The following is a 27,319-nucleotide window of genomic DNA, read 5'->3' on the forward strand; positions in this document are numbered from 1 at the left end:
CCCCAAAATATTTGGTGCACTGGCAGTGAAAATGTAATCTACATTTGGACAGTTTGAGGGTTAAGAATGTTTTTAGCAAGTAGTTTGAGATATTAAATTGTCAGCCCAGCACGTAGTTGATAGAAGTTTAAAAGATTTCATATTTATTCTGCTTTGAATAATGGAAGCCCTACACAAATTAGGTATATTATACACCATAATTTGTGTATGTAATGCCATTTTTTGATGTATTTCTCTTCTAAAATCATCTTTATCTCAGTCCCTGTGTGTATTCTGTCAACAATTGAGGATTCTTTTACAGTGCTTTATACCTAAGTCATTTGCACTCCTGCATCATTTTTTTTACTGCTGTAATATGTAATTTAATTAATGACCAAATCCTGGTTAACATAATTCAGCTTCAGTAAAGAATGAAAATTTCATTAGTATTTTGTTAAGTGTGAGAGTGGCAGACATATTTAAGTGCTCGCCTTTGATGTGGTGTGTGCTTTCTTTATCAGTTTAGCTTTTAAATTTGAATGGCTTTACTCACTTTTGATTTTCATCCATGAAGTTTGTTTGAGTTGTTTATTTAGCCTTTTGATAACAGCAATTGAGAATTTGTGCCTTAAATGAATTAATGAATAATTAGTTATCATAACCTTTGAATTTGTTTAGCCGAGTTTAGAGATGTATTTATGGGGTCAGTTCAATGCCTAGCTTGTAGAGAATAATTTTTATTAATTGCCCTAATAGGTAATTTTCTCATTCCCACAATGGCCAGGAGCTGTATAGTGATCATGATGTAAGTAAAGTATAAAGTTTCAGACCATAATAAATTTAAAGTTGAAGAATTTGTAGTGGTCCATTATATCATAACATTTAGGTTGTATTTTACTATTTTTAAATTTTTTTATTTTTTCTGTAAGTTGATATTTAGTTTTGATATGTATATTTAACTAGATTAATGCTTCAGGTAGTTTGCTACTTCATTAAATAAAGCCCATGTAGAATTAGAGTTTCATACCTTACTCATTTTGTTGTGCTTCTGCTAAGTATAATAGTTTATTGATTATTAAATGTATATACGTACTGTGCAGCTTCCGCAATTTTAGTATTTTATAATGTTCAAATGAAATTGATTTCTTCAGTGATATAAAATGTATTCTCATGGTATCCCATTGGTTTAAAAAATAAAATGGTGTCCCATTGTTTAAATATGGAAATTTGGAATAATACATCACCAAAAAGTTGCTATAAGAATGTTATTATTGTGGGTCAAGAGTAATAAGTTAACCCTTAAACGGTCCAGACAAATTGACGTTCAAATTCGTAGCTACAAAAGTAGATCTACTTTTTTTTAACATATTTTCATATGTAACAAAAAATAAAATGTAGATAAAAGTTTTTTTACACGTTTTCAAATGTAAAACAAAAAAGAAGATTACATTTTTTTACATACTTTCAGATGTTGAAAAAACGTGTATATACACTTGGACCATTTAAGGGTTAAGGCTGCAAAAAAGATGAAAGCAAAGGTAAAAATAACACTGAACTGGAATGAGCAAAACATTAACATAAAGGTGAATTCCTTAAAAGGGGTTAAAAAATGGACAAGTCAATTAATATTGTCAAAAGTTAAGAGGCAGGGATAAGAGCTGGAGCTTTCCCTTCCCCTCTTCTTACCAAATAACAAAGTATAGGTAAAGGGATGCATAACTGACAGACCACACTAGGTAGTTGTCTTGCCTATCTGCATGCCTGGAAATTGTTCTTTTTCTATTGATAAGACCTGTTGTTGGCTAGCTCATTTTGTAGGCTAGCAGAAAGAATATTGAATTCTTGGTTATGGTATTTAAGTCATTTGTTAGTACTCATTTTCAGTACAGATTTTACAAACTACTTAGCAATATAGATCTCTATGATTACAATTTGGTACAGTACTGTAATACGATAAGAAATGCCTTGCACTCGTGTAACCCTTTAGTTCTCTTGACACTAGTGTTTGGGTGTCAAGCATAAACACTCAAAGCACTCTCTCTTTATCACATGGCTTTTGTAACTTCTGTACTTTTCAACTGTATATAGTCTCTGGAAATTGGTATGCCATCGCTTAAGTGTGATAAATCTTCATCTACTGTTCTTTTGTCAGCACATTCATATGTTTGTAATAAAAATGAGTTTAGTGATAATATGCCAATCGTAATGTTGTTAATGGAATTCTTCTACGATCATTATTGATCCCAGTCATGTTCTTAATTATAAAATTAATGATCTGTGGGGAGGTTTAACCAGTTACCCTGTTTATAATGCTGCATAAATTTTATGCAAAGAAGATAAAATATGGAAAGCAATATAGGAAAGAGTTTTGAGGAAATTTTTGCAAAAAAAAAAAAAAAAAAAAGCTATAATCTTAAATTGAGTGAGATACAGATTATATGACAGTTTACCTGGAGATAGTTCCGGGGGGTCAATGTCCCCGTGGCCCGGTCTGTGACCAGGCCTCATGGTGGATCAGGGCCTGATCAACCAGGCTATTACTGCTGGCTGCATGCAATCCAACGTACAAACTACAGCCCGGCTGGTCAGGTACCGACTTTAGGTGCTTGTCCAGTAACTGCTTGAATCCAGCCAGGGGTCTATTGGTAATCCCCCTTATTTATGCTGGGAGGCAGTTGAACAGTCTTGGGGCCCCTGACACTTGTGTTGTGGATGTAACCATTTCAAAATTGTTGTGGCTGGACTGGCAAGAAAAGGTAGTTTGCAGTACAGTCAGTTGAATTATATAAAGTATGCAATTTTTAAGCAGATAGTACATTAGGTATATCTACTCCTGTAACAGGAAACGGATAATTGCATGCATATTCAATTTAACACATGCATACACACTTCAGAACATATCTATAAGGTTAGAAAAATGCTTGACAAGTGATAAATTTAGCTTTAGTAACACATTGTTGCTAAAATTAATAACATTTCTCATGTTTATAACTAAATAAACCAGTGCAACATTGCTAGGATGTGATTGAAGTTTTGTTTACTTAAACACACAGAGAGGAGATTCTCAATCTAAACACTGTGAGGCCTAATGTTCTCTAATATATCAGCCCTTATGTGTGTGTGTGTGTGTGTGTGTATATACACAAACATTGAATCTACGTCCACAGCAGGACTCGAACCTCCAAACTCTGTATCAGAGTCCACAGCACTTTACCACTGAGCTAGACCCAAGATAAGTATGGGCACTTAGCCGAAGCTAAGCAGTGTTACCCCATACCCCCGGGCACCAAGCTCATTCTGAAAGTTACTTCATCGAATCCTGCCACATGCAGTGGACAATGAAAGAGATTTGAAATGCTTAACAATTCGCAGATAGGCAAAATTATTTACAAACATTGTCTCTGCATCCACAGCAGGGCTCGAACCTGCTAACTCTGTATCGGAGTCCACAGTACTTTACCACTGAGCTAGACCCAAGATAAGAATGGGCGCTTAGCCGATGCTAGTTTATAAACGATTTCACCTGTTTGCGAATGGTTAAGCGCGCGTGCGCATATATATGTATATATGTATATATGTACATATGTACATATATACGTGTATGTGTATATGTGTATGTGTATGTGTGTATGTGTATATGTATATATGTATATATTATATTATATATATATATATATATATATATATATATATATATATATATATATATATATATATACATATATATATATATATATATATATATATATATATTTTTTTTTTTTTTTCCAACAAGTCGGCCGTCTCCCACCGAGGCAGGGTGACCCAAAAAAGAAAGAAAATCCCCAAAAAGAAAATACTTTCATCATCATTCAACACTTTCACCACACTCGCACATTATCACTGTTTTTGCAGAGGTGCTCAGAATACAACAGTTTAGAAGCATACACATATAAAGATACACAACATATCCCTCCAAACTGCCAATATCCCAAACCCCTCCTTTAAAGTGCAGGCATTGTACTTCCCATTTCCAGGACTCAAGTCCGACTATATGAAAATAACCGGTTTCCCTGAATCCCTTCACTAAATATTACCCTGCTCACACTCCAACAGATCGTCAGGTCCCAAGTACCATTCGTCTCCATTCACTCCTATCTAACATGCTCACGCACGCTTGCTGGAAGTCCAAGCCCCTTGCCCACAAAACCTCCTTTACCCCTTCTCTCCAACCCTTTCGAGGACGACCCCTACCCCGCCTTCCTTCCCCTATAGATTTATGTGCTTTCCATGTCATTCTACTTTGATCCATTCTCTCTAAATGACCAAACCACCTCAACAACCCCTCTTCTGCCCTCTGACTAATACTTTTATTAACTCCACACCTTTTCCTAATTTCCACACTCCGAATTTTCTGCATAATATTTACACCACACATTGCCCTTAAACAGGACATCTCCACTGCCTCCAACCGTCTCCTCGCTGCTGCATTTACCACCCAAGCTTCACACCCATATAAGAGTGCTGGTACTACTATACTTTCATACATTCCCTTCTTTGCCTCCATAGATAACGTTTTTTGACTCCACATATACCTCAACGCACCACTCACCTTTTTTCCCTCATCAATTCTATGATTAACCTCATCCTTCATAAATCCATCCGCCGACACGTCAACTCCCAAGTATCTGAAAACATTCACTTCTTCCATACTCCTCCTCCCCAATTTGATATCCAATTTTTCTTTATCTAAATCATTTGACACCCTCATCACCTTACTCTTTTCTATGTTCACTTTCAACTTTCTACCTTTACACACATTCCCAAACTCATCCACTAACCTTTGCAATTTTTCTTTAGAATCTCCCATAAGCACAGTATCATCAGCAAAAAGTAACCGTGTCAATTCCCATTTTGAATTTGATTCCCCAAAATTTAATCCCACCCCTCTCCTGAACACCCTAGCATTTACTTCCTTTACAACCCCATCTATAAATATATTAAACAACCATGGTGACATTACACATCCCTGTCTAAGACCTACTTTTACCGGGAAGCAGTCTCCCTCTCTTCTACACACCCTAACCTGAGCCTCACTATCCTCATAAAAACTCTTTACAGCATTTAATAACTTACCACCTATTCCATATACTTGCAACATCTGCCACATTGCTCCTCTATCCACTCTCATATATTTTTTTTTTTCTTCCAACAAGTCGGTCGTCTCCCACTGAGGCAGGGTGACCCAAAAAAGAAAGAAAATACTTTCATCATCATTCAACACTTTCACCACACTCACACATTATCACTGCTTTTGCAGAGGTGCTCAGAATACAACAGTTTAGAAGCATATACATATAAAGATACACAACATATCCCTCCAAACTGCCAATATCCCAAACCCCTCCTTTAAAGTGCAGGCATTGTACTTCCCATTTCCAGGACTCAAGTCCGACTATACGAAAATAACCGGTTTCCCTGAATCCCTTCACTAAATATTACCCTGCTCACACTCCAACAGATCGTCAGGTCCCAAGTATCATTCGTCTCCATTCACTCCTATCTAACACGCTCATGCACGCTTGCTGGAAGTCCAAGCCCCTCGCCCACAAAACCTCCTTTACCCCCTCTTTCCAACCCTTTCGAGGACGACCCCTACCCCTCTTTCCTTCCCCTATAGATTTATATGCTTTCCATGTCATTCTACTTTGATCCATTCTCTCTAAATGACCAAACCACCTCAACAACCCCTCTTCTGCCCTCTGACTAATGCTTTTATTAACTCCACACCTTCTCCTAATTTCCACACTCCGAATTTTCTGCATAATATTTACACCACACATTGCCCTTAAACAGGACATCTCCACTGCCTCCAACCGTCTCCTCGCTGCTGCATTTACCACCCAAGCTTCACACCCATATAAGAGTGCTGGTACTACTATACTTTCATACATTCCCTTCTTTGCCTCCATAGATAACGTTTTTTGACTCCACATATACCTCAACGCACCACTCACCTTTTTTCCCTCATCAATTCTATGATTAACCTCATCCTTCATAAATCCATCCGCCGACATGTCAACTCCCAAGTATCTGAAAACATTCACTTCTATACTCCTCCTCCCCAATTTGATATCCAATTTTTCTTTATCTAAATCATTTGATACCCTCATCACCTTACTCTTTTCTATGTTCACTTTCAACTTTCCATCTTTACACACATTCCCAAACTCATCCACTAACCTTTGCAACCCCTCAAGGAAGGTTCCTTGATGTTGGTGAGGGGCTCTTGATTTAGGGAATTGGATCTGTGCTCCAGTTCCCCGAATTAAGCCTGAATGCCTTCCACATCCCCCCCCCTGGCGCTGTATAATCCTCCGGGTTTAGCGCTTCCCCTTGATTATAATAATAATAATAACCTTTGCAATTTTTCTTTAGAATCTCCCATAAGCACAGTATCATCAGCAAAAAGTAACTGTGACACTTCCCATTTTGTATTTAATTCCCCATAATTTAATCCCACCCCTCTCCTGAACACCCTAGCATTTACTTCTTTTACAACCCCATCTGTAAATATATTAACCCTTAAATGGTCCAAACGTATATATATGTTTTTTCAACATTTGAAAGTATGTAAAAAAATGTACATCTTGTTTTTTTTTTTTTACATTTGAAAATATGTAAAAAAAAATAGATCTACTTTTGGAGCACTACGGATTTGAACGTCGATCTATTTGGACCGTTTAACCCTTTCAGGGTCCGTCCCGTAGATCTATGGCTTCACGTTGAGTGTCCTGATGGAAGTGGAAATGAAGACGAATTCTATGGCTTTGATCAGTTAGTGACCGAAAAGAATGACCAGGATATTGATAATAGTGCAGAAAACCCTGACGATCCTCAACCTTCTACCTCTGGTGTGGGCACTCGTGACTCACGGTCGGTTGTTCCTCATCGCAAGAGAAAACTAATATTTTCGCGTGGCCAGGCCTCTGACTTCAGTAATGATGATGATAGTGACGTGGACTGTGATTTTATTGCGCTCGACGATCATTCGAGTAGTGATAGTGAGGAATCATATTCACCAGTGAAGTGTCGGTATGTTCGCCGCCGCATGTGCTCGGGTAGTGTACCCTATGCTGTGCCCAGGGGACGGATTACATCCCGGAGTACATCCCGGAGTACATCCCATGGCCCAACACCAGTTTTAGGTAGTGATAGTGAGGATGATGTGGCTACACTTGGCATGGATAGACCACAGGCATCAGTGGATGGTGTTAGTGGTGATGGTAGTGGCACCGCCATGCGTGACTCACCAGGCCACGCTGGGACCCACGCTACTGACTCGTCAGTTCAAGGACAAAGCGGAGCGCCAGCCACCAGCCCACCACAACCACAACCACCCGCACAACCAGCCTATGATGTCCAGTATCCACCAGCAAACCGTATGTGGGATTGGCAGCAAAATCCCAATTTTGTTCCCAAGCCTCACCACTTTCATGACTCTCAAAGTGGAATTCTACCTACTTGTCCCCTTGGAACCACAGCCAATGAACTGGAATTCTTTGAATTATTCTTTGACCAGCCATTGATGGAAATTATTGTCAGGGAAAGTAATAAGTATTTTGAGTACACCATGGCAAATACGATCTTATCACCACAGTCAAGACTACACAGGTGGAAAGAGATGACTGTTGCAGAAATGTATTTGCTTTTTGCAACAATAATGCTTATGCCTCACGTCTATAAGCATAATATAAAAGCATACTGGTCCACAGATCGGCTAATTTCTACCCCAGTCTTCAGTGAAATCATACCAGTGAACAGGTTTATCTTACTTTTACGTATGTTGCACTTCTCTGACAAAACCAGGCCTGACAGAAGTGACAGGTTATACAAGATTAGAAATGTTTTTATGCATCTCAAACAAAAGTTCAGCATATACTTTTATCCATTCAAGAATCTTGTAATTGACGAGTCTTTGATTTTGTTCAAAGGTAGACTGTTATTCAAGCAGTATATACCGAGCAAGAGGAAACGCTTTGGTATAAAACTGTTTGTACTCTGTGATTGTGACAGTGGCCTGGTGTTGGATATTGTTGTATACACGGGTAGTAAAACATTGAAAGATACCAAGATGTTATTGGGTATATCAGGTGACGTAGTCAGAAACATGATGGCACCTTATCTTGGTAAGGGGCATACATTATATACCGATAACTGGTACACAAGCCCATTACTCAGTGATTTCATGCGAGTGAACAAGACAGATGTGTGTGGCACAGTGCGTTCTAATCGTAAACATATGCCCAGGCTCAACGCAGGTGCTCGTGGTGATGACGTGCAGGTGTTTACTGCCAATGACATCATGGCATTACGGTGGCATGACAAACGAGATGTCACATTGTTGACAACCATTCACCGTATTGAAATGCAAGACAGTGGCAAAGTTGATCGAGTGACTAATGAATGTATTCGAAAACCAGTGACAGTGATTGATTATACACAAAACATGCGCTTGGTTGACAAATGTGACATGCAGATTGGTTTTGTTGACTGTGTTCGTAAGAGTTACAAGTGGTACACGAAACTTTTCTTCCATCTCTTGGACATTTCAATGCTCAATGCATATAATATGTACCAAATAAAGACTGGCAACAGACCACCGTATGGTGAATTTTGTTTGTCTGTTGTCAGACAACTCATAATGAAGTACCAGGTAAGAACACCTGCTATACAACACGGTCCTCGAATTCCTCAGGATATACCCAAGCGTTTGAGGAGGGAAGGTGATCATTTCATAATACAACTTCAACTCGGAAGAAATTTGTGCACAAAACGACGGCAACAAAGACGCAAAGACACTTGGTTTATGTGTGAGGAATGTAAGGTGCCTCTGTGCATGGTGCCTTGTTTCAAGGAGTTTCACAAGCTCCAGCAGTTATAAAATCATGTCCAGTGATTGTAAATATGTAAATATATGATAGAACATTAGTATTATACAAGATTTGTGCATGTTTATTGTAATAAACAACAGTGGTAAACAATAATATGAAAACTTTAGCGCGGTTATTGTGTTCAATACAGTGAGTTTATATATATACATTATATACAGTATTGGTCCCTCAGGCCCCAAATGTTAGTAGGAATAGAAAAAAATTGGAGAAGAAAAGGAAAAAAAACAAAAACCGCAAAATAATGTAATGCGCGTATATGGAATTCGTCGATGTTGCCGCCACCACATCATTTTTGACAAACTTCTTGGCACTGTATCTCGGTAAGTACTGATCAGAATTTTTTTTTTTTGTCTTATTACCTTCACAAAAATATGCTCTTTAATTCTGTTAGAAAAAAATAATTTTTTTTTTTTTTTTTCAAAATTTCTTGGACACTGGAGCACCACTTCAGATTTTGGCCTTGGACCCTGAAGGGGTTAAGGGTTAAACAACCATGGTGACATTACACATCCCTGTCTAAGACCTACTTTTACTGGGAAATAGTCTCCCTCTCTTCTACACACCCTAACCTGAGCCTCACTATCCTCATAAAAACTCTTTACAACATTTAATAACTTACCACCTATTCCATGTAGTATATATATTTTATCACTCTGGGGAGCTTTAATTAAATGCATATGTGTGGGTGGGGTGGGCTGACAGACAGAGAGAGAGAGAGACACACACTGCAGGAGGTTCAGTGGGACAGAGAAATGGTAGGAAAATCAGTAAACGAAATGATGGAATATGTGGCAACAAAGTGCAAGGAGGCAGAGGAAAGGTTTGTTCCCAAGGGAAACAGAAATAATAGGAAGACCAAAACGAGTCCTTGGTTTACCCGAAGGTGTAGGGAGGCAAAAACTAAGTGCAACAGAGAATGGAAAAGGTACAGGAGGCATAGGACCCAGGAAAACAAGGAGATTAGTAGAAGAGCCAGAATCGAGTATGCACAGATAAGGAGGGAGGCCCAGCGACAGTATGAAAACGACATAGCATCGAAAGTCAAATCTGACCCGAAACTGCTGTATAGCCACATTAGGAGGAAGACAACAGTCAAGGACCAGGTGATAAGGCTGAGGAAAGAAGGTGGAGAACTCACAAGAAACGATCAAGAGGTATGTGAGGAGCTCAACACGAGATTTAAGGAAGTATTTACAGTAGAGACAGGAAGGACTCTGGGGGGACAGATCAGATGGGGACACCAGCAAGGAATACACCAACAAGTGTTGGACGACATACATACAGATGAGGAGGAGGTGAAGAAACTGCTAAGGGACATAGATACCTCAAAGGCAATGGGGCCGGACAACATCTCCCCATGGGTCCTTAGAGAGGGAGCAGATATGTTGTGCGTGCCACTTACCACAATCTTCAACACGTCCCTGGAAACTGGGCAACTACCTGAGGTATGGAAGACGGCAAATGTAGTTCCCATTTTTAAAAAAGGAGACAGAAAAGAGGCACTAAACTATAGACCTGTGTCATTGACGTGTATAGTATGCAAAGTTATGGAGAAGATTATCAGGAGAGTGGTGGAGCACCTGGAACGGAACAAGAGTATAAATGCCAACCAGCACGGATTCATGGAAGGCAAATCCTGTGTCACAAACCTTCTGGAGTTTTATGATAAAATAACAGAAGTAAGACACGAGAGAGAGGGGTGGGTTGATTGCATCTTCTTGGACTGCAAGAAGGCCTTTGACACAGTTCCTCACAAGAGATTAGTGCAAAAGCTAGAGCATCAGGCGCATATAACAGGAAGGGCACTGCAGTGGATCAGAGAATACCTGACAGGGAGGCAACAACGAGTCATGGTACGTAATGATGTATCACAGTGGGCACCTGTGACGAGCGGGGTCCCACAGGGGTCGGTCCTAGGACCAGTGCTATTTTTGGTATATGTGAACGACATGATGGAAGGGTTAGACTCAGAAGTGTCCCTGTTTGCAGATGATGTGAAGTTAATGAGGAGAATTAAATCTGATGAGGACCAGGCAGGACTTCAAAGAGACCTGGACAGACTGGACACCTGGTCCAGCAAATGGCTTCTCGAATTTAATCCTGCCAAATGCAAAGTCATGAAGATAGGGGAAGGGCACAGAAGACCACAGACAGAGTATAGGCTAGGTGGCCAAAGACTGCAAACCTCACTCAAGGAGAAAGATCTTGGGGTGAGTATAACACCGAGCATGTCTCCGGAAGCACACATCAATCAGATAACTGCTGCAGCATATGGGCGCCTGGCAAACCTGAGAACAGCATTCCGATACCTTAGTAAGGAATCGTTCAAGACACTGTACACCGTGTATGTCAGGCCCATACTGGAGTATGCAGCACCTGTTTGGAACCCGCACTTGATAAAGCACGTCAAGAAACTAGAGAAAGTACAAAGGTTTGCGACAAGGTTAGTTCCAGAGCTAAGGGGAATGTCCTATGAAGAAAGATTAAGGGAAATCGGCCTGACGACACTGGAGGACAGGAGGGTCAGGGGAGACATGATAACGACATATAAAATACTGCGTGGAATAGACAAGGTGGACAAAGACAGGATGTTCCAGGGAGGGGACACAGAAACAAGAGGCCACAATTGGAAGTTGAAGACACAAATGAGTCAGATATTAGGAAGTATTTCTTCAGTCATAGAGTTGTAAGGCAGTGGAATAGCCTAGAAAATGATGTAGTGGAGGCAGGAACCATACACAGTTTTAAGACGAGGTTTGATAAAGCTCATGGAGCGGGGAGAGAGATGGCCCAGTAGCAACCGGTGAAGAGGCGGGGCCAGGAGCTAAGACTCGACCCCTGCAACCACAAATAGGTGAGTACAAATAGGCGAGTACGTACACACACACTCACACTCACTCTCTCACTCTCACACACTCACTCTCACACTCTCTCACACTCTCTCACACTCTCACACACTCACACACTCTCACACTCACACACACTCTCACACACTCTCACACTCACACACACACACACACACACACTCACACTCACTCACACACACTCACTCACACTCACACTCACTCACACTCTCACTCACTCTCACTCTCACTCACTCTCACTCACACACTCGTGGAGGAGTCTTGTGGTTTGAGCTTGTGTTTTGGTGGTAATTTCTGACTGTACCATAAGGAATAGTGTGTGGGATATAGGCGTGTGCACGCATAAGAGTGAATATAATCACTTAAGCCCCGAAAAAAGGAAATATAAGTGATCACAGAAAAGCAATTTAGTAAATAGTGACAGTTACTATGTGGGGGCCGTTGGAAGGAAGGTGAACGGTTGTGTCAGCCCTAAATAGTGTTGCCATAATAACGCAGTGGGGTATTTGAAGAATAAGTGCGACTCAAGATCAGGGAGATAAGAGATATGTATAGATGTGTCAGTAAATACATTGAGTGAGTGAAAAAAAAAAATATATGAGCTAGAGACCACAGTGCCTACAGGAAGTTAGTGGAAAAATTACCGAGAAGCATCAAACATTTTCATACTGGGAAACAGGAGGACGACAACATTACTCCACTGCCAGCTACAAGTAATATTCACCTAGTTTGAGTTGCATGGGGTCAGCACCAGTCTCTAGCTGGAAATTGGGGGTCACTCTCCTCGAGCTATCAGAATTAGAATAAGCAGCATTTATTGGCATTTAATAGAATTTATTGTGGTTTAGGAGAGTTAAGCAGTTAATGATAGATAGCGTAGTATGAGAGGTAGCCTAGCATACAGAATTGAACGTAATTTTAGGCACAAGATAGTACAGTGGGAACCAAGATATTGGGTACATATGCAAAACAGATGTAGTACATACGAGGGAAATAAGGACTGCTTACACACACACACACACACACATACAGGATTTCACACCTTTATGTGAATTTACGTAATTTTAGGCACACAAGACAGTACAGTGGAAACCAAGAGATAGGGTACATATGCAAAACATATGTAGTACATACGAGGGAAATACGGACTGCTTGCATAAACGCACGCATACACACACACACATACACGCACACTAGTGAGAACAGGATCTGCTGTTAGGCACTTGAATAGCTGTAGCACGCGTGTGCACACACACACACACACACACACACACACACACACACACACGATTTCACACCTTTATGTGAATTGACCCTCTAACCCTTCCTTCTCTCACCGTCTGTCTCTTTTCCTCTCTCTCTATTCTTCTCTCTCTTACTCTTTCTGTCTCTTCCTCTCTCTCTCTTAATCTTTCTCTCCCTTCCTCTCTCTCTCTTCCTCTCTCTCCCTTTCTCTCTCTCTCTTCCTCTCTCTCCCTTTCTCTCTCTCTTCCTCTCTTTTCCTCTTTTTCTCTCTTCCTCTCTTCCTCTCTCTTTTCCCTTCTCTCTCCCCTCTCTCCTCCTATCTTTCCCTTCTCTCCTCTTTCTCTCACTCTCTCCCCCTTTTCCTTTTCACTCTCCCTCTCTCTCCTTCTACCTTCCCCCCCCCCCCTCTCTCTCTCTCTCTCTCTCTCTTCTCCTCTCTTCTCTCTTCTCTCTTCTCTTCTCTTCTCTTCTCTTCTCTTCTCTTCTCTTCTCTTCTCTTCTCTTCTCTCTCTTCTCTTCTCTTCTCTCTCTCTTCTCTTCTCTCTCTCTTCTCTTCTCTTCTCTTCTCTTCTCTTCTCTCTTCTCTTCTCTTCTCTCTTCTCTCTTCTCTCTTCTCTCTTCTCTCTTCTCTCTTCTCTCTTCTCTCTCTCTCTTCTCTCTCTCTCCTCTCTCTCTTCTCTCTCTCTCTTCTCTCTCTCTCTTCTCTCTCTCTCTTCTCTCTCTCTCTTCTCTCTCTCTCTCTCTCTCTCTCTCTCTTTCCTTTACTAAAAAAAAAATGGTTGGGACTCGTAGGAATCAGGGATCAGATGACAATGGTATTGGTAGGGAGGAATGGATGGAGGAGCAGTGGAGAAGGACGAAGCAAGAATGAGAGAGAAAATTAGGAGAACTTTCTGAAAAAAATGGAGGAAGAGCTCTCTGTGAAATTGGAAAAGAGGTTGGAGGAGGAGACGAAGAAATGGGAGGCACAAGTCGAAACTGCAGTAGACAGGGTAAGGGTCCTAGAGTTTGAGGTAAACAGGCTGAAGCAAGTCTCAGGGGCAGTGACCAGAGAAGACACAGCATATGAAGCTGAGAGGATGAACAGGAAGGAAGGAGATATGAATTATGCTAAGGACATATCAGCCTGCAAAGAAGGGTCAGGGAGTAAAAGGAAAGACCAGCTGGGTGCAGATAGAGAGGGAGATAAGTCAAATGCTGAGGCACAACCATGCTGCCAAGAGCCACTGGAAAAATCAAGGGAGAAAATGACCATATACAGACAGGAACCAGAGTCACAGAGGGAGAGGCAATGGGAGGAGGAAAGGGCAAAATCAGTTTTTATCCATGGGCTTCGGGAGAGAGAGGAAAAGACACACTGAAAGATGGCAGGAAGAAAGAAAGGAGATAGGGAAAATCATCACAGAAATAGGGGGAGAAGACATGGACGAGATTGTAAATTTTCAGAGAATAGGGGGGTACATGAAGGGGAGAAACCGACCGATCAAGCTGATTCTCAGGACAGAAACAGTGAGGAACAGGATCCTCCAAGAGAAACCAAGGTTGAAAAACTTGGAAGAGTACAAGGTGTTCCTAGACACAGACAACACAGAGAGACAGCAGCTGAGGGAGAGGACAAAAAAGCGAAAGGAGATAGGAAAGGAAACGAGGATGGAACCAGCAGAGGTCAGTCAGAGCAGAACAGAAGCAAGGGCAAGCGCGCACACAACTATCCTCAGAACCCCACAACCTATCACACCATCCCAACACAAACTACAATCCATATCCACAGCTTCCACCCAACCCCCAGTCATAGAATCCCACAGTATGCTACCAGGTCTCCGACCCCCACAGGCCCCCCAAACCACATTATTGGAAAGGAAACTGAAGGTATGGTACACAAACGCTGATGGAATAACAAACAAGTGGGAGGAGTGGCACGAAAGAGTCAGAGACATCACCGGACATCATAGCGCTCACAGAAACCAAGCTTACAGGTATGATAACAGATGCCATCTTTCCAATGGGATACCAGACCCTGAGGAAAGACAGAAGGAACGGGGGGTGGAGGAGTGGCACTGCTGATCAAACACCGATGGAATTTTGATGAGCTGGAGAGAGGAGACAGCGGAGAAGAAAGTGATTACATAGCGGGAACGCTTCACTCTGGAGGTCCCAAGGTGGTAATTGCAGTGATGTATAACCCACCACAGAACAGCAGGAGGCCAGGGCATGAGTATGACGAGAGCAGTATAGCGATGGTTGACACACTGGCTGCAGTGGCCAGAAGAGCTCATGCATGCAGGGCAAAGCTCCTGATCATGGGCGACTTTAACCACAAGAAGATCGACTGGGAGAACTTGGAGCCACATGGGGCCAAGATGATGGAGGTGGTACTGGAAAACTTCATGTACCAACACGTAAAGGACACTACAAGAGAGAGAGGAGAGGATGAGCCAGCAAGACTGGACTTAGTATTCACCTTGAGCAGTGCAGATATTGAGGACATCACATATGAAAGACCCCTTGGGGCCAGCGATCATACACGCTTCGAATACACAGTAGAGCTACAAGTGGAGGGGGAAGCAGGAAGGCCAGGACAAATGAAACCAAACTACAAGAAAGGGGACTACACAGGAATGAGGAACTTCCTGAATGAGGTTCAGTGGGACAGAGAACTGGTAGGGAAGCCAGTTAACGAGATGATGGAATATGTAGCAACAATGTGCAAGGAGGCTGAGGAGAGGTTTGTACCCAAGGGTAACAGGAATAATGAAAAAGCCAGGACGAGCCCATGGTTCACAAAAAGATGCAAGGAGGCAAAAACCAAGTGTGCTAGGGAATGGAAGAAATATAGAAGGCAAAGGACCCAGGAGAATAAGGAGAGCAGTCGTAGAGCCAGAAACGAATATGCACAGATAAGAAGGGAGGCCCAACGTCAATATGAAAACGACATAGCAGCAAAAGCCAAATCTGACCCGAAGCTGTTATACAGCCACATCAGGAAGAAAACAACCGTTAAGGACCAGGTAATCAGGCTAAGGAAGGAAGGAGGAGAGACAACAAGAAATGACCGTGAAGTATGTGAGGAACTCAACAAGAGATTCAAAGAAGTGTTCACAGAGGAGACAGAAGGGGCTCCAGAAAGACGGAGAGGTGGGGTACACCACCATGTGCTGGACATAGTACACACAACCGAGGAAGAAGTGAAGAGGCTTCTGAGTGAGCTAGATACCTCAAAGGCAATGGGGCCAGATAACATCTCTCCATGGGTCCTGAGAGAGGGAGCAGAGGCGCTATGTGTACCCCTAACAACAATATTCAATACTTCAATTGAAACAGGGAAATTGCCTGAGGCATGGAAGAAAGCAAATGTAGTCCCAATCTTTAAAAAAGGAGACAGACATGAAGCACTAAACTACAGACCAGTGTCACTGACATGTATAGCATGCAAAATCATGGAAAAGATTGTCAGGAGAAGAATGGTGGAACATCTAGAAAGGAATGATCTCATCACCAGCAGCCAACATGGTTTCAGAGACGGGAAATCCTGTGTCACAAACCTACTGGAGTTCTATGAGAAGGTGACAGCAGTAAGACAAGAGAGAGAGGGGTGGGTGGATTGCATTTTCTTGGACTGCAAGAAGGCGTTTGACACAGTACCACACAAGAGATTAGTGCAAAAACTGGAGGACCAAGCAGGGATAACAGGGAAGGCACTACAATGGATCAGGGAATATTTGTCAGGAAGACAGCAGCGAGTAATGGTATGTGGCGAGGTGTTAGAGTGGGCACCTTTGACCAGCTGGGTCCCACAGGGGTCAGTCCTAGGACCAGTGCTGTTTCTGGTATTTGTGAACGACATGACAGAAGGAATAAACTCTGAGGTGTCACTGTTTGCAGATGACGTGAAGTTGATGAGAAGAATTCACTCGATCGAAGACCAGGCAGAACTACAAAGGGATCTGGATAGGCTGCAGACCTGGTCCAGCAACTGGCTCCTGGAGTTCAATCCCACCAAGTGCAAAGTCATGAGGATTGGGGAAGGGCAAAGAAGACCGCAGACGGAGTACAGTCTAGGGGGCCAGAGACTACAAACATCACTCAAGGAAAAAGATCTTGGGGTGAGTATAACACCAGGCACATCTCCTGAAGCGCACATCAACCAAATAACTGCTGCAGCATATGGGCGCCTAGAAAACCTCAGAACAGCATTCCGACATCTTAATAAGGAATCGTTCAGGACCCTGTACACTGTGTACGTTAGGCCCATATTGGAGTATGCGGCACCAGTTTGGAACCCACACCTAGCCAAGCATGTAAAGAAACTAGAGAAAGTGCAAAGGTTTGCAACAAGACTAGTCCCAGAGTTAAGAGGTATGTCCTGTGATGAGAGGTTAAGGGAAATCAACCTGACGACACTGGAGGACAGGAGAGATAGGGGGGACATGATAACGACTTACAAAATACTGAGAGGAATTGACAAGGTGGACAAAGACAGGATGTTCCAGAGACTGGACACAGCAACACGGGGACACAGTTGGAAGCTGAAGACACAGATGAATCAAAGGGATGTTAGGAAGTATTTCTTCAGCCACAGAGTAGTCAGGAAGTGGAATAGTTTGGGAAGTGATGTAGTGGAGGCAGGATCCATACATAGCTTTAAGCAGAGGTACGATAAAGCTCATGGTTCAGGGAGAGTGACCTAGTAGCGACCAGTGAAGAGGCGGGGCCAGGAGCTTGGACTCGACCCCTGCAACCTCAACTAGGTGAGTGTACACACACAGACACACACACACACACACACACACACACACACACACACACACACACACACACACACACACACACACACACACACACACACACACACACACACACACACACACAGACACACACACACAGACACACACACACAGACACACACACACAGACACACACACACAGACACACACACACAGACACACACACACAGACACACACACACAGACACACACACACAGACACACACACACAGACACACACACACAGACACACACACACACACACACAGACACACAGACACACACACAGACACACACACAGACACACACACAGACACACACACAGACACACACACAGACACACACAGACACACACACAGACACACACACAGACACACACAGACACACACACAGACACACACAGACACACACAGACACACACAGACACACACAGACACACACACACACACACACACACACACACACACACACAGACACACACGGAAGGAATAGACTCTGAGGTGTCCCTGTTTGCAGATGACGTGAAGTTGATGAGAAGAATTCACTCGATCGAAGACCAGGCAGAACTACAAAGGGATCTGGACAGGCTGCAGACCTGGTCCAGCAATTGGCTCCTGGAGTTCAATCCCACCAAGTGCAAAGTCATGAAGATTGGGGAAGGGCAAAGAAGGCCACAGACGGAGTACAGTCTAGGGGGTCAGAGACTACAAACCTCACTCAAGGAAAAAGATCTTGGGGTGAGTATAACACCAGGCACATCTGAAGCGCACATCAACCAAATAACTGCTGCAGCATATGGGCGCCTGGCAAACCTCAGAACAGCATTCCGACATCTTAATAAGGAATCATTCAGGACCCTGTACACCATGTATGTTAGGCCCATATTGGAGTATGCGGCACCAGTTTGGAACCCACACCTAGCCAAGCACGTGAAGAAACTAGAGAAAGTGCAAAGGTTTGCAACAAGACTAGTCCCAGAGCTAAGAGGTATGTCCTACGAGGAGAGGTTAAGGGAAATCAACCTGACGACACTGGAGGACAGGAGAGATAGGGGGGACATGATAACGACATACAAAATACTGAGAGGAATTGACAAGGTGGACAAAGACAGGATGTTCCAGAGATTGGACACAGTAACAAGGGGACACAGTTGGAAGCTGAAGACACAGATGAATCACAGGGATGTTAGGAAGTATTTCTTCAGCCACAGAGTAGTCAGTAAGTGGAATAGTTTGGGAAGCGATGTAGTGGAGGCAGGATCCATACATAGCTTTAAGCAGAGGTATGATAAAGCTCACGGCTCAGGGAGAGTGACCTAGTAGCGATCAGTGAAGAGGCGGGGCCAGGAGCTCGGACTCGACCCCCGCAACCTCAACTAGGTGAGTACACACACACAGACACACACACACACACAGACACACACACACACAGACACACACACACACAGACACACACACACACAGACACACACACACAGACACACACACACAGACACACACACACAGACACACACACACAGACACACACACACAGACACACACACACAGACACACACACACAGACACACACACAGACACACACACACAGACACACACAGACAGACACACACACACACAGACACAGACACACACAGACACACACAGACACACACACACACACACACACACACAGACACACACACACACACACACACACACACACACAGACACACACACACACAGACACACACACACACAGACACACACACACACAGACACACACACACACAGACACACACACACACAGACACACACACACAGACACACACAGACACACACACACAGACACACACACACAGACACACAGACACACAGACAGACACACACACACAGACACACACAGACAGACACACACACACACAGACACACACACACACAGACACACACAGACACACACACACACACACACACACACACACACACACACACACAGACACACACACACACACACACACACACACAGACACACACACACACAGACACACACACACACAGACACACACACACACAGACACACACACACACACACACACACACAGGGGTCAGTTCTAGGACCAGTGCTATTTTTGATATATGTGAACGACATGATGGAAGGAATAGACTCTGAAGTGTCCCTGTTCGCAGATGATGTGAAGTTGATGAGAAGAATTAAATCGGACGAGGATGAGGCAGGACTGCAAAGAGACCTGGACAGGCTGGACATGTGGTCCAACAACTGGCTTCTCGAATTCAATCTAGCCAAATGCAAAGTCATGAAGATTGGGGAGGGGCAAAGAAGACCGCAGACAGAGTATAGGCTAGGTGGACAAAGACTACAGACCTCACTCAGGGAGAAAGACCTTGGGGTGACCATAACACCGAGCACATCACCGAAGGCACACATCAACCAAATAACTGCTGCAGCATACGGGCGCCTGGCAAACCTGAGAATAGCGTTCCGATACCTTAATAAGGAATCGTTCAAGACATTGTACACTGTGTATGTTAGGCCCATACTGGAGTATGCAGCACCAGTCTGGAACACACACCTGGTCAAGCACGTCAAGAAGTTAGAGAAAGTACAAAGGTTTGCAACAAGGCTAGTCCCAGAGCTCAAGGGAATGTTGTATGAGGAAAGGTTAAGGGAAATCGGACTGACGACACTGGAGGACAGAAGGGTCAGGGGAGACATGATAACGACATACAAGATACTGCGGGGAATAGACAAGGTGGACAGAGATAGGATGTTCCAGAGAGGGGACACAGGGACAAGGGGTCACAACTGGAAGCTGAAGACTCAGACGAGTCACAGGGACGTTAGGAAGTATTTCTTCAGTCATAGAGTTGTCAGCAAGTGGAATAGCCTAGCAAGTGAAGTAGTGGAGGCAGGAACCATACATAGTTTTAAGAAGAGGTATGACAAAGCTCAGGAAGCAGAGAGAGAGAGGATCCAGTAGCGATCAGTGAAGAGGCGGGGCCAGGAGCAGAGTCTCGACCCCTGCAACCACAATTAGGTGAGTACACACACACACACACACACACACACACACGCACACACACACACACACACACACACACACACACACACACACACACACACACACACACACACACACACACACACACACACACACACACACACACACACACACATAAGAACATTAAGGAACACTGCAACAGGCCTACTGACCCAAGCAAAGCAGGCACATGTTCCCCCCACCCCCATTACCCCAATGACCCACCTAGTCAGGTCACTTCCACTTAAGGAAGGAGCAAGGCATCAGACTAAGTCGCACAAGCTAGTCAGGTCCAACTCACACCCACCCACACCCACTCGTGTATTTATCTAACCTATTTTTAAAACTACACAACGTTTTAGCCTCTATAACTGTACTCGGGAGTTTGTTCCACTCATCCACAACTCTATTACCAAACCAGTGCTTTCCTATATCCTTCCTGAATCTGAATTTTTCCAACTTGAAACCATTGCTGCGATTCCTGTCTTGGCTGGAAATTTTCAGCACGCTATTTTTTACATCACCTTTATTCCTGTTTTCCATTTATACACCTCTGTCATATCCCCCCTAATTCTATGCCTTTCGAGAGAGTGCTGATTGAGAACCCTCAGTCTATCCTCGTAGGGAAGATTTCTGATACATGGGATCAACTTTGTCATCCTCCTCTGTACATTTTCCAGTGCATTTATATTCATTCTGTAATACAGTGACCAGAACTGTGCAGCATAATCTAAATGAGGCCTAACCAGGGATATATAGAGTTGAAGATCAACCTGAGAACTTCTATTATTCATGCTTCTTGATATGAAGTCAAGTATTCTGTTAGCTTTATTGCAAACACTTCTGCACAGTTGTCTTGGTTTCAGATTACTGCTAACCAGAACTCCTAAATCCTTTTTGCAATCAGTAATATTAAGATTGACACTTAATTTATATGTGGCTTGGGTATTTTCCTGTCCAACATTTAGAACTTTGCATTTGTCTGTATTAAACTTCATCTGCCATTTCTCCAACCATTGCATCAATCTAATGAAATCATCCTGGAGTGCTCTAATGTCGTCATTAGAATGAATTGGATGGCCTGTTTTGGTGTCATCAGCAAATTTGCTATGTCGCTATTTATTCCCTCATCAATGTCATTTATGTAAATTGTGAACAGCAAGGGGCCCAACACTGACCCGTGTGGAACACAGCTTGTTAAGTGCCCCCATTCTGATTTTTCCCCATTTGTGCAAATTCTCTGCTGCCTATTTGTCAACCATGCCTCTACCCAGGAAAAAAAATTCTCCTATTCTGTGTGCCTTACGTTTCCTCAACAGCCTCTGATGTGGAACTCTTATCAAAAACCTTACTAAAAACCTTACTGAAGTCCATATACACAATATCATATTCATTACCATGATCTACCTCTTCAAAGACCTTCGTAAAAAAAATAGTAAATTCGTAAGACAGGAACACCCCTTTGTAAAAGTGTTGAAATTCATTAATCAATTTATGCCTTTCAAGATGGCTACGAATTACCTCGGCAGTTATTGACTCCATAAATTTTCCCACTATGGAGGTAAGGCTTATTGGTCTATACTAGTTTGTAACTAAGGATCTGTCACCTGCCTAGTAAATAGGTATTATATTTGCCATTTTCCACTTATCTAGCGCTCTGCTGGTTTGTAGTGATATGTAGAAAAGATCAGCCAAAGGTTAACTAAGTTCCTCTTTACATTCCTTTAAAATTTTTGCGGACAATTCATCAGGGCCTAGGGATTTGTTAGGTTTTAATTTCTGTTTGTCTGAGGACCATGTCACTAGTTACCCCAATTGTGCATAGTTTATCATCCTGTTCTACATAATTTATTCTGGAATTTTGCTAGTATTTCCTGAGTAAAAACTGAAAGGAAGTATTGAAAATTTCACACCCTTCCTTATCACTGTCAGTGATCTGACCTGAGTTACTCTTAACCCTTTGACTGTTTCGGTCGTATATATACGTCTTACGAGCCACTGTGTTTGAAGTATATATACTCAAAAATTCTAGCAGCATCAAATCCAGCAGGAGAAAGCTGTTAGTCCCACATGTGAGAGAATTTGTCTGTGTGATCAGTGTGCACCATATAAAAAAAATCCTGCAGCATGCAGTGCATAATGAGAAAAAAAAACTCCGATCGCTTTTTTTGGGGGGGATTAAAATGCTGACTTTGTGGTGTATTTTCGTATAGTATTTATGGTTGTATTCTCGTTTTCTTGGTCTCATTTGATAGAATGGGAAACATATTATAGAAATAGATTTTGATTGGTTTCACTATGAAAAGAACCTTGAAATGGAGCTCAAAGTAGGGGAAATGTTTGATTTTTGCTGATATTCAAAAGTAAACAAATTGTCATTGTCCAATAAATGTCCAACTAGCCATTCAGATATGCAGTCATGAATGGGTTGACATTATTTATACAATTATTACAATATTGCAGTAGTCTGCATAACAGTAATTTTTTTATTTGTTTGAATAAAAATTCAAAATAGAAAGCAAGAATAATATCAGAGGGGCCTGGAGATGTGACTGATGAACAAAGAATATGTTATTTTAGAGCCAGGAATGTCTGCATTGTTCATTCAGGACCCTACTTCAAAATTGGCATATACTATTTTAATTTGCGTGAAATTGGCCGAATAGCAAATTTCTGATCATGTTAGTGGGTAGTTGAAATCAGTAAATGGGCAGTTTCTTGTACTCAATCGATAGAACAAATGGAGTTCTAAAGAAATAGCGTTGAGTTTGGTCGACTGGAACAATGGAATTAGCCGAAAATAGGCCTCAAAGTGGGCGATATCGCCAATTCGTAAATGTCGACGAGGTTGCTAACTTCACAAGAGCGTAATTCCATAAGTTTTTCATCAAATTTCGTTTTTTTGGTGTCATTACCATTGGGAAAAGATTCTCTATCATTTCTTTTTTTTTCCCCCGACACTAGAAGTCTCCTCAGGATTTGTTCCTAATCTTACTTGTTCCTAATCGTGACCTTAGCCTCATAATTCCTTTTTGCTTTTCTCATTCCATTTTTTATTTCTCTAATTGAATACTATATTGATTTCTTAACTGCCCATCCCCTCTTTTGATATGCTTATATATGCCTCTTTTTTTTTTTGACCAATGAGATGTTTTAATCTATTGTTCATCCATTTGGGATCATTTTTGTTACATCTAATTTCCCTGCTCGGAACAAAAGTTGTTTGGGCAGCTAAGACTATGCTCTGAAAAACATCATATTAGCAACCAACACCACCTACCTGACCCATACTCAGGTCATCCCAATTTAGCCCACCCAGGTAATTTCTCAGTCCCATGAAATTGGCCAAGCTGAAGTATGGGACAGAGACTTGATTGCAGTTATCTGGGTAATTCCATAATATATTGAAACTAAGTGATTTGTAATCGCTTTCCCCAAGCTCATCATTAACCTCAAGATTATTAATTAGTGATTCTTTGTCTGCAAGAACCAAGTCAAGCAGATTGTTTCCTCTAGTTGATTCTGTCAAACTGTTTTAAGAAGCAATCCGGAATCATATCAATAAAGTCACTAGACTCAAGATTTCCTGTCACATTGTTCCAATCAATTTGTCTAAAGTTAAAATCTCCCATTAACACAACATTTTCATATCTAGATGCCTTTTGAATTTCGTCCCATAGCAGCTTCCTGCACTCCATATCAAGGTTAGGGGCCTATAAATCAAAATTAATTTTTCATGACCCTCGAGAAACTGTAGCCAAACAGATTTTGTGTCTGATGTTTCTAATCTTGTATCTTGTCTAACAATTTAAATTATCTCTGGCATACATTGCCACTCTACCACTTCAGTGTGGAATAGTTTATAACCCTGTATGTTGCATTCAAAAGGCATTTTATCTACCTTTCAGATTGAACCAGGTTTCCGTTATAGCAATAATAATTCTCTATTACCTACTCTTGCAAGTAATCTTAGCTCATCTGTCTTATTTCTTAGACTCCTCCTATTTGTATAGTAAACCTTAAGGGAGCCAGTCACTCATTGCCCTTTACTATCTCTCTCTGTTGATCAATTGCTTTGCCTTTACTAGGAACTTATTTTGAATATTGTCTTTTAAACATATCCCTGAGGTATCCTGATAATCTGCTGTTTTCATCCCAAGTACTGCAGCCTCAGTGTTACCCACAAACACCCATACTCCTCTAATCTATCAGTTTAAAGTCCTAGACAAGTCATCAATGACCCCCCTCAATCGAATTGGCTAACGCAACCACTCCAACCCCAGAGAGATGAACCCCATCCCTTGCATACATATCACGTTTGCCATAGAATTTGTCCCAGTTATCAATGAATGGGATTGCAAGTTCCTTGCAGTACCTGTCTAGCCAGCAATTTATACCAATTACCCTAGACATCCATTCTTTGCCCACTCCTGGGCAAGGTAGATGCTACATATGATTGGGATCCCTCTCTTAGACCTGACTACATCTATGGCTGACCTGTACTTATCCAGCAGCTCCTGTCTCCTGCCCTTCCCTATGTCATTTCCACTAGCACTAAGACAGATAATGGGCTTGTTCCCATTACCTGACATAATATTATCTAACCTGTGGACTGTCACCAGCATCAGCTACTGGGAGGCACACCCTCTATCTGCCCTTCCTATCTGTTACAAAAAGCACAGTTCGTATATCATACCTGAGAGTCTCCCACAATCAGAATATTCTTACCTTGATTAGCAGGGGAGTCAGTGGTACCTTTAACCTCACTAACCACTGAAATACACTCGTCCTGGAGAGCAGAGAATCTATTTCCTACCTTCACATCTTCTCTATTAACCTTCATTATCTTCCTTGTTCCTGAATTGTGAACCACTTGCCACTTAAAGTGGCTGCCACTCTCCAACTCACTGCTGGTAACTTTTCCTCCTTACCAGCTCCAACCATCTCACACTCCCAAACCCATCTAGACAGCTTCAGCCTCCTATTGCCGATCATCGGCAGCTGGGCCCGACGACATTCATATTCGTATGCTACAACATTTACATCAGTCAGCCCTTGCAGTCCTATTACGCCTTTACAATCTTATTTGGTCACAAGGAGTTCTTCCACAGCTGTGGAAATCCGCCATTGTTCTCCCTTTCCGCAAACCAGGCACTACGGGACATGAAGCCTCCCACTATCGTCCCATTGCTCTTACCAGTGCAGTTTGCAAAGTGATGGAACGCCTAGTAAATAGACGTTTAGTGTGGTATTTAGAGACACACAACAGTCTCTCCACTCGTCAATATGGCTTTCGTAAGGGACGTTCTACCATAGAAACCTTACTACGCTTGGATATGTATGTTCGTAATGCCTTTGCGAATAACCACTCAGTTATTGCCATATTTTTTGACCTTGAGAAGGCATATGACACAACTTGGAGGTATAATATTTTAGCCCAAGCCCACTCCTTAGGCCTTCGAGGCAATCTACCATCCTTCTTTAAGAACTTTTTAACTGACAGGCATTTCCGTGTTCGGGTTAATAATGTGCTCTCCCCGGACTTTATCCAAGCTGAAGGTGTCCCCCAGGGATGTGTTCTGAGCACAACACTTTTTCTCCTTGCTATTAATAATTTGACCTCTAGTCTTCCATCAAATATTTGGTCATCACTCTATGTTGATGACTTCGCTATTGCCTGTGCAGGCGCTGACTGTCACCTCATTACAGTTTCTCTCCAGCATGCAGTCGACCGTGTTTCCAATTGGGCCACCACACATGGGTTTAAATTTTCCAGCACTAAAACTCGCCAAATTACTTTCACTAGACGCTCTGTCATCTCCAATCATCCTTTGTACCTCTATGGCTCCAGTATCCCTGAACGTGATACAGTCAAGTTTCTGGGCCTCCTCTTTGACCGTAGGTTATCCTGGAAACCTCACATTACCTCTCTGAAGGCAACTTGTCACAACCGGCTGAACCTTCTTAAAACCCTTGCTCATCTTTCATGGGGAGCTGATCGTCAAACCCTCCTTCGCCTACATTCCACCCTTATTTTATCGAAACTTGATTATGGTGACCAGATCTATTCAGCGGCATCTCCTGCTACTCTCTCTAGCCTTAACCCCATTCATCACCAAGGATTACGTTTATGCCTTGGTGCTTTTCGCTCTTCCCCTGTCGAGAGCCTCTATGCCGAAGCGAACATTCCATCCTTATCCGATCGCCGTGATGCCCATTGCCTTCACTACTATGTACGCTCTCATCCGCAATCCTTCCATTTATAGAATGGTCACTGATATTAATAGACATTCTTTATTTGTTCGCCGCCCCTGTTTACTCCGTCCCTTCTCTCTTCGCCTTCATTCGCTCTTGTCTTCTCTTCACTTACCACCTTTCTATGTTCATGTAGCATCTCACTTTTCCCTACCCCCCTGGGAAGTTCCAGCTGTTCGAATCTGTTCTTTCTCCCTTGCTCGAAAGCCCAACTATCTACGGTCGCTTCCCACTCTCTTTTTCTTG

The 27,319-nt window shown here is 42.5% G+C and overlaps 1 protein-coding gene across 2 annotated transcripts in view; it reads left to right on the forward strand.

The window, feature by feature from the left end:
* Positions 1–27,319, forward strand: part of Stt3B (catalytic subunit 3B of the oligosaccharyltransferase complex) — a 103,898-nt gene that overhangs the window by 58,173 nt on the left and 18,406 nt on the right. Inside the window, exon 14 of one of the 2 annotated variants that reach the window (XM_053785195.2) lies at positions 764–784. The exons of the other annotated variant lie outside the window; for it this stretch is intronic. Within the exon in view, the coding sequence (XP_053641170.2) occupies positions 764–784 (21 nt within the window). The remainder of the gene's footprint in view (positions 1–763; positions 785–27,319) is intronic. 2 annotated transcript variants of the gene reach the window in all.

Source organism: Cherax quadricarinatus, chromosome 45 (genome assembly GCF_038502225.1).
Source record: "Cherax quadricarinatus isolate ZL_2023a chromosome 45, ASM3850222v1, whole genome shotgun sequence".
NCBI lineage: Eukaryota > Metazoa > Arthropoda > Malacostraca > Decapoda > Parastacidae > Cherax > Cherax quadricarinatus.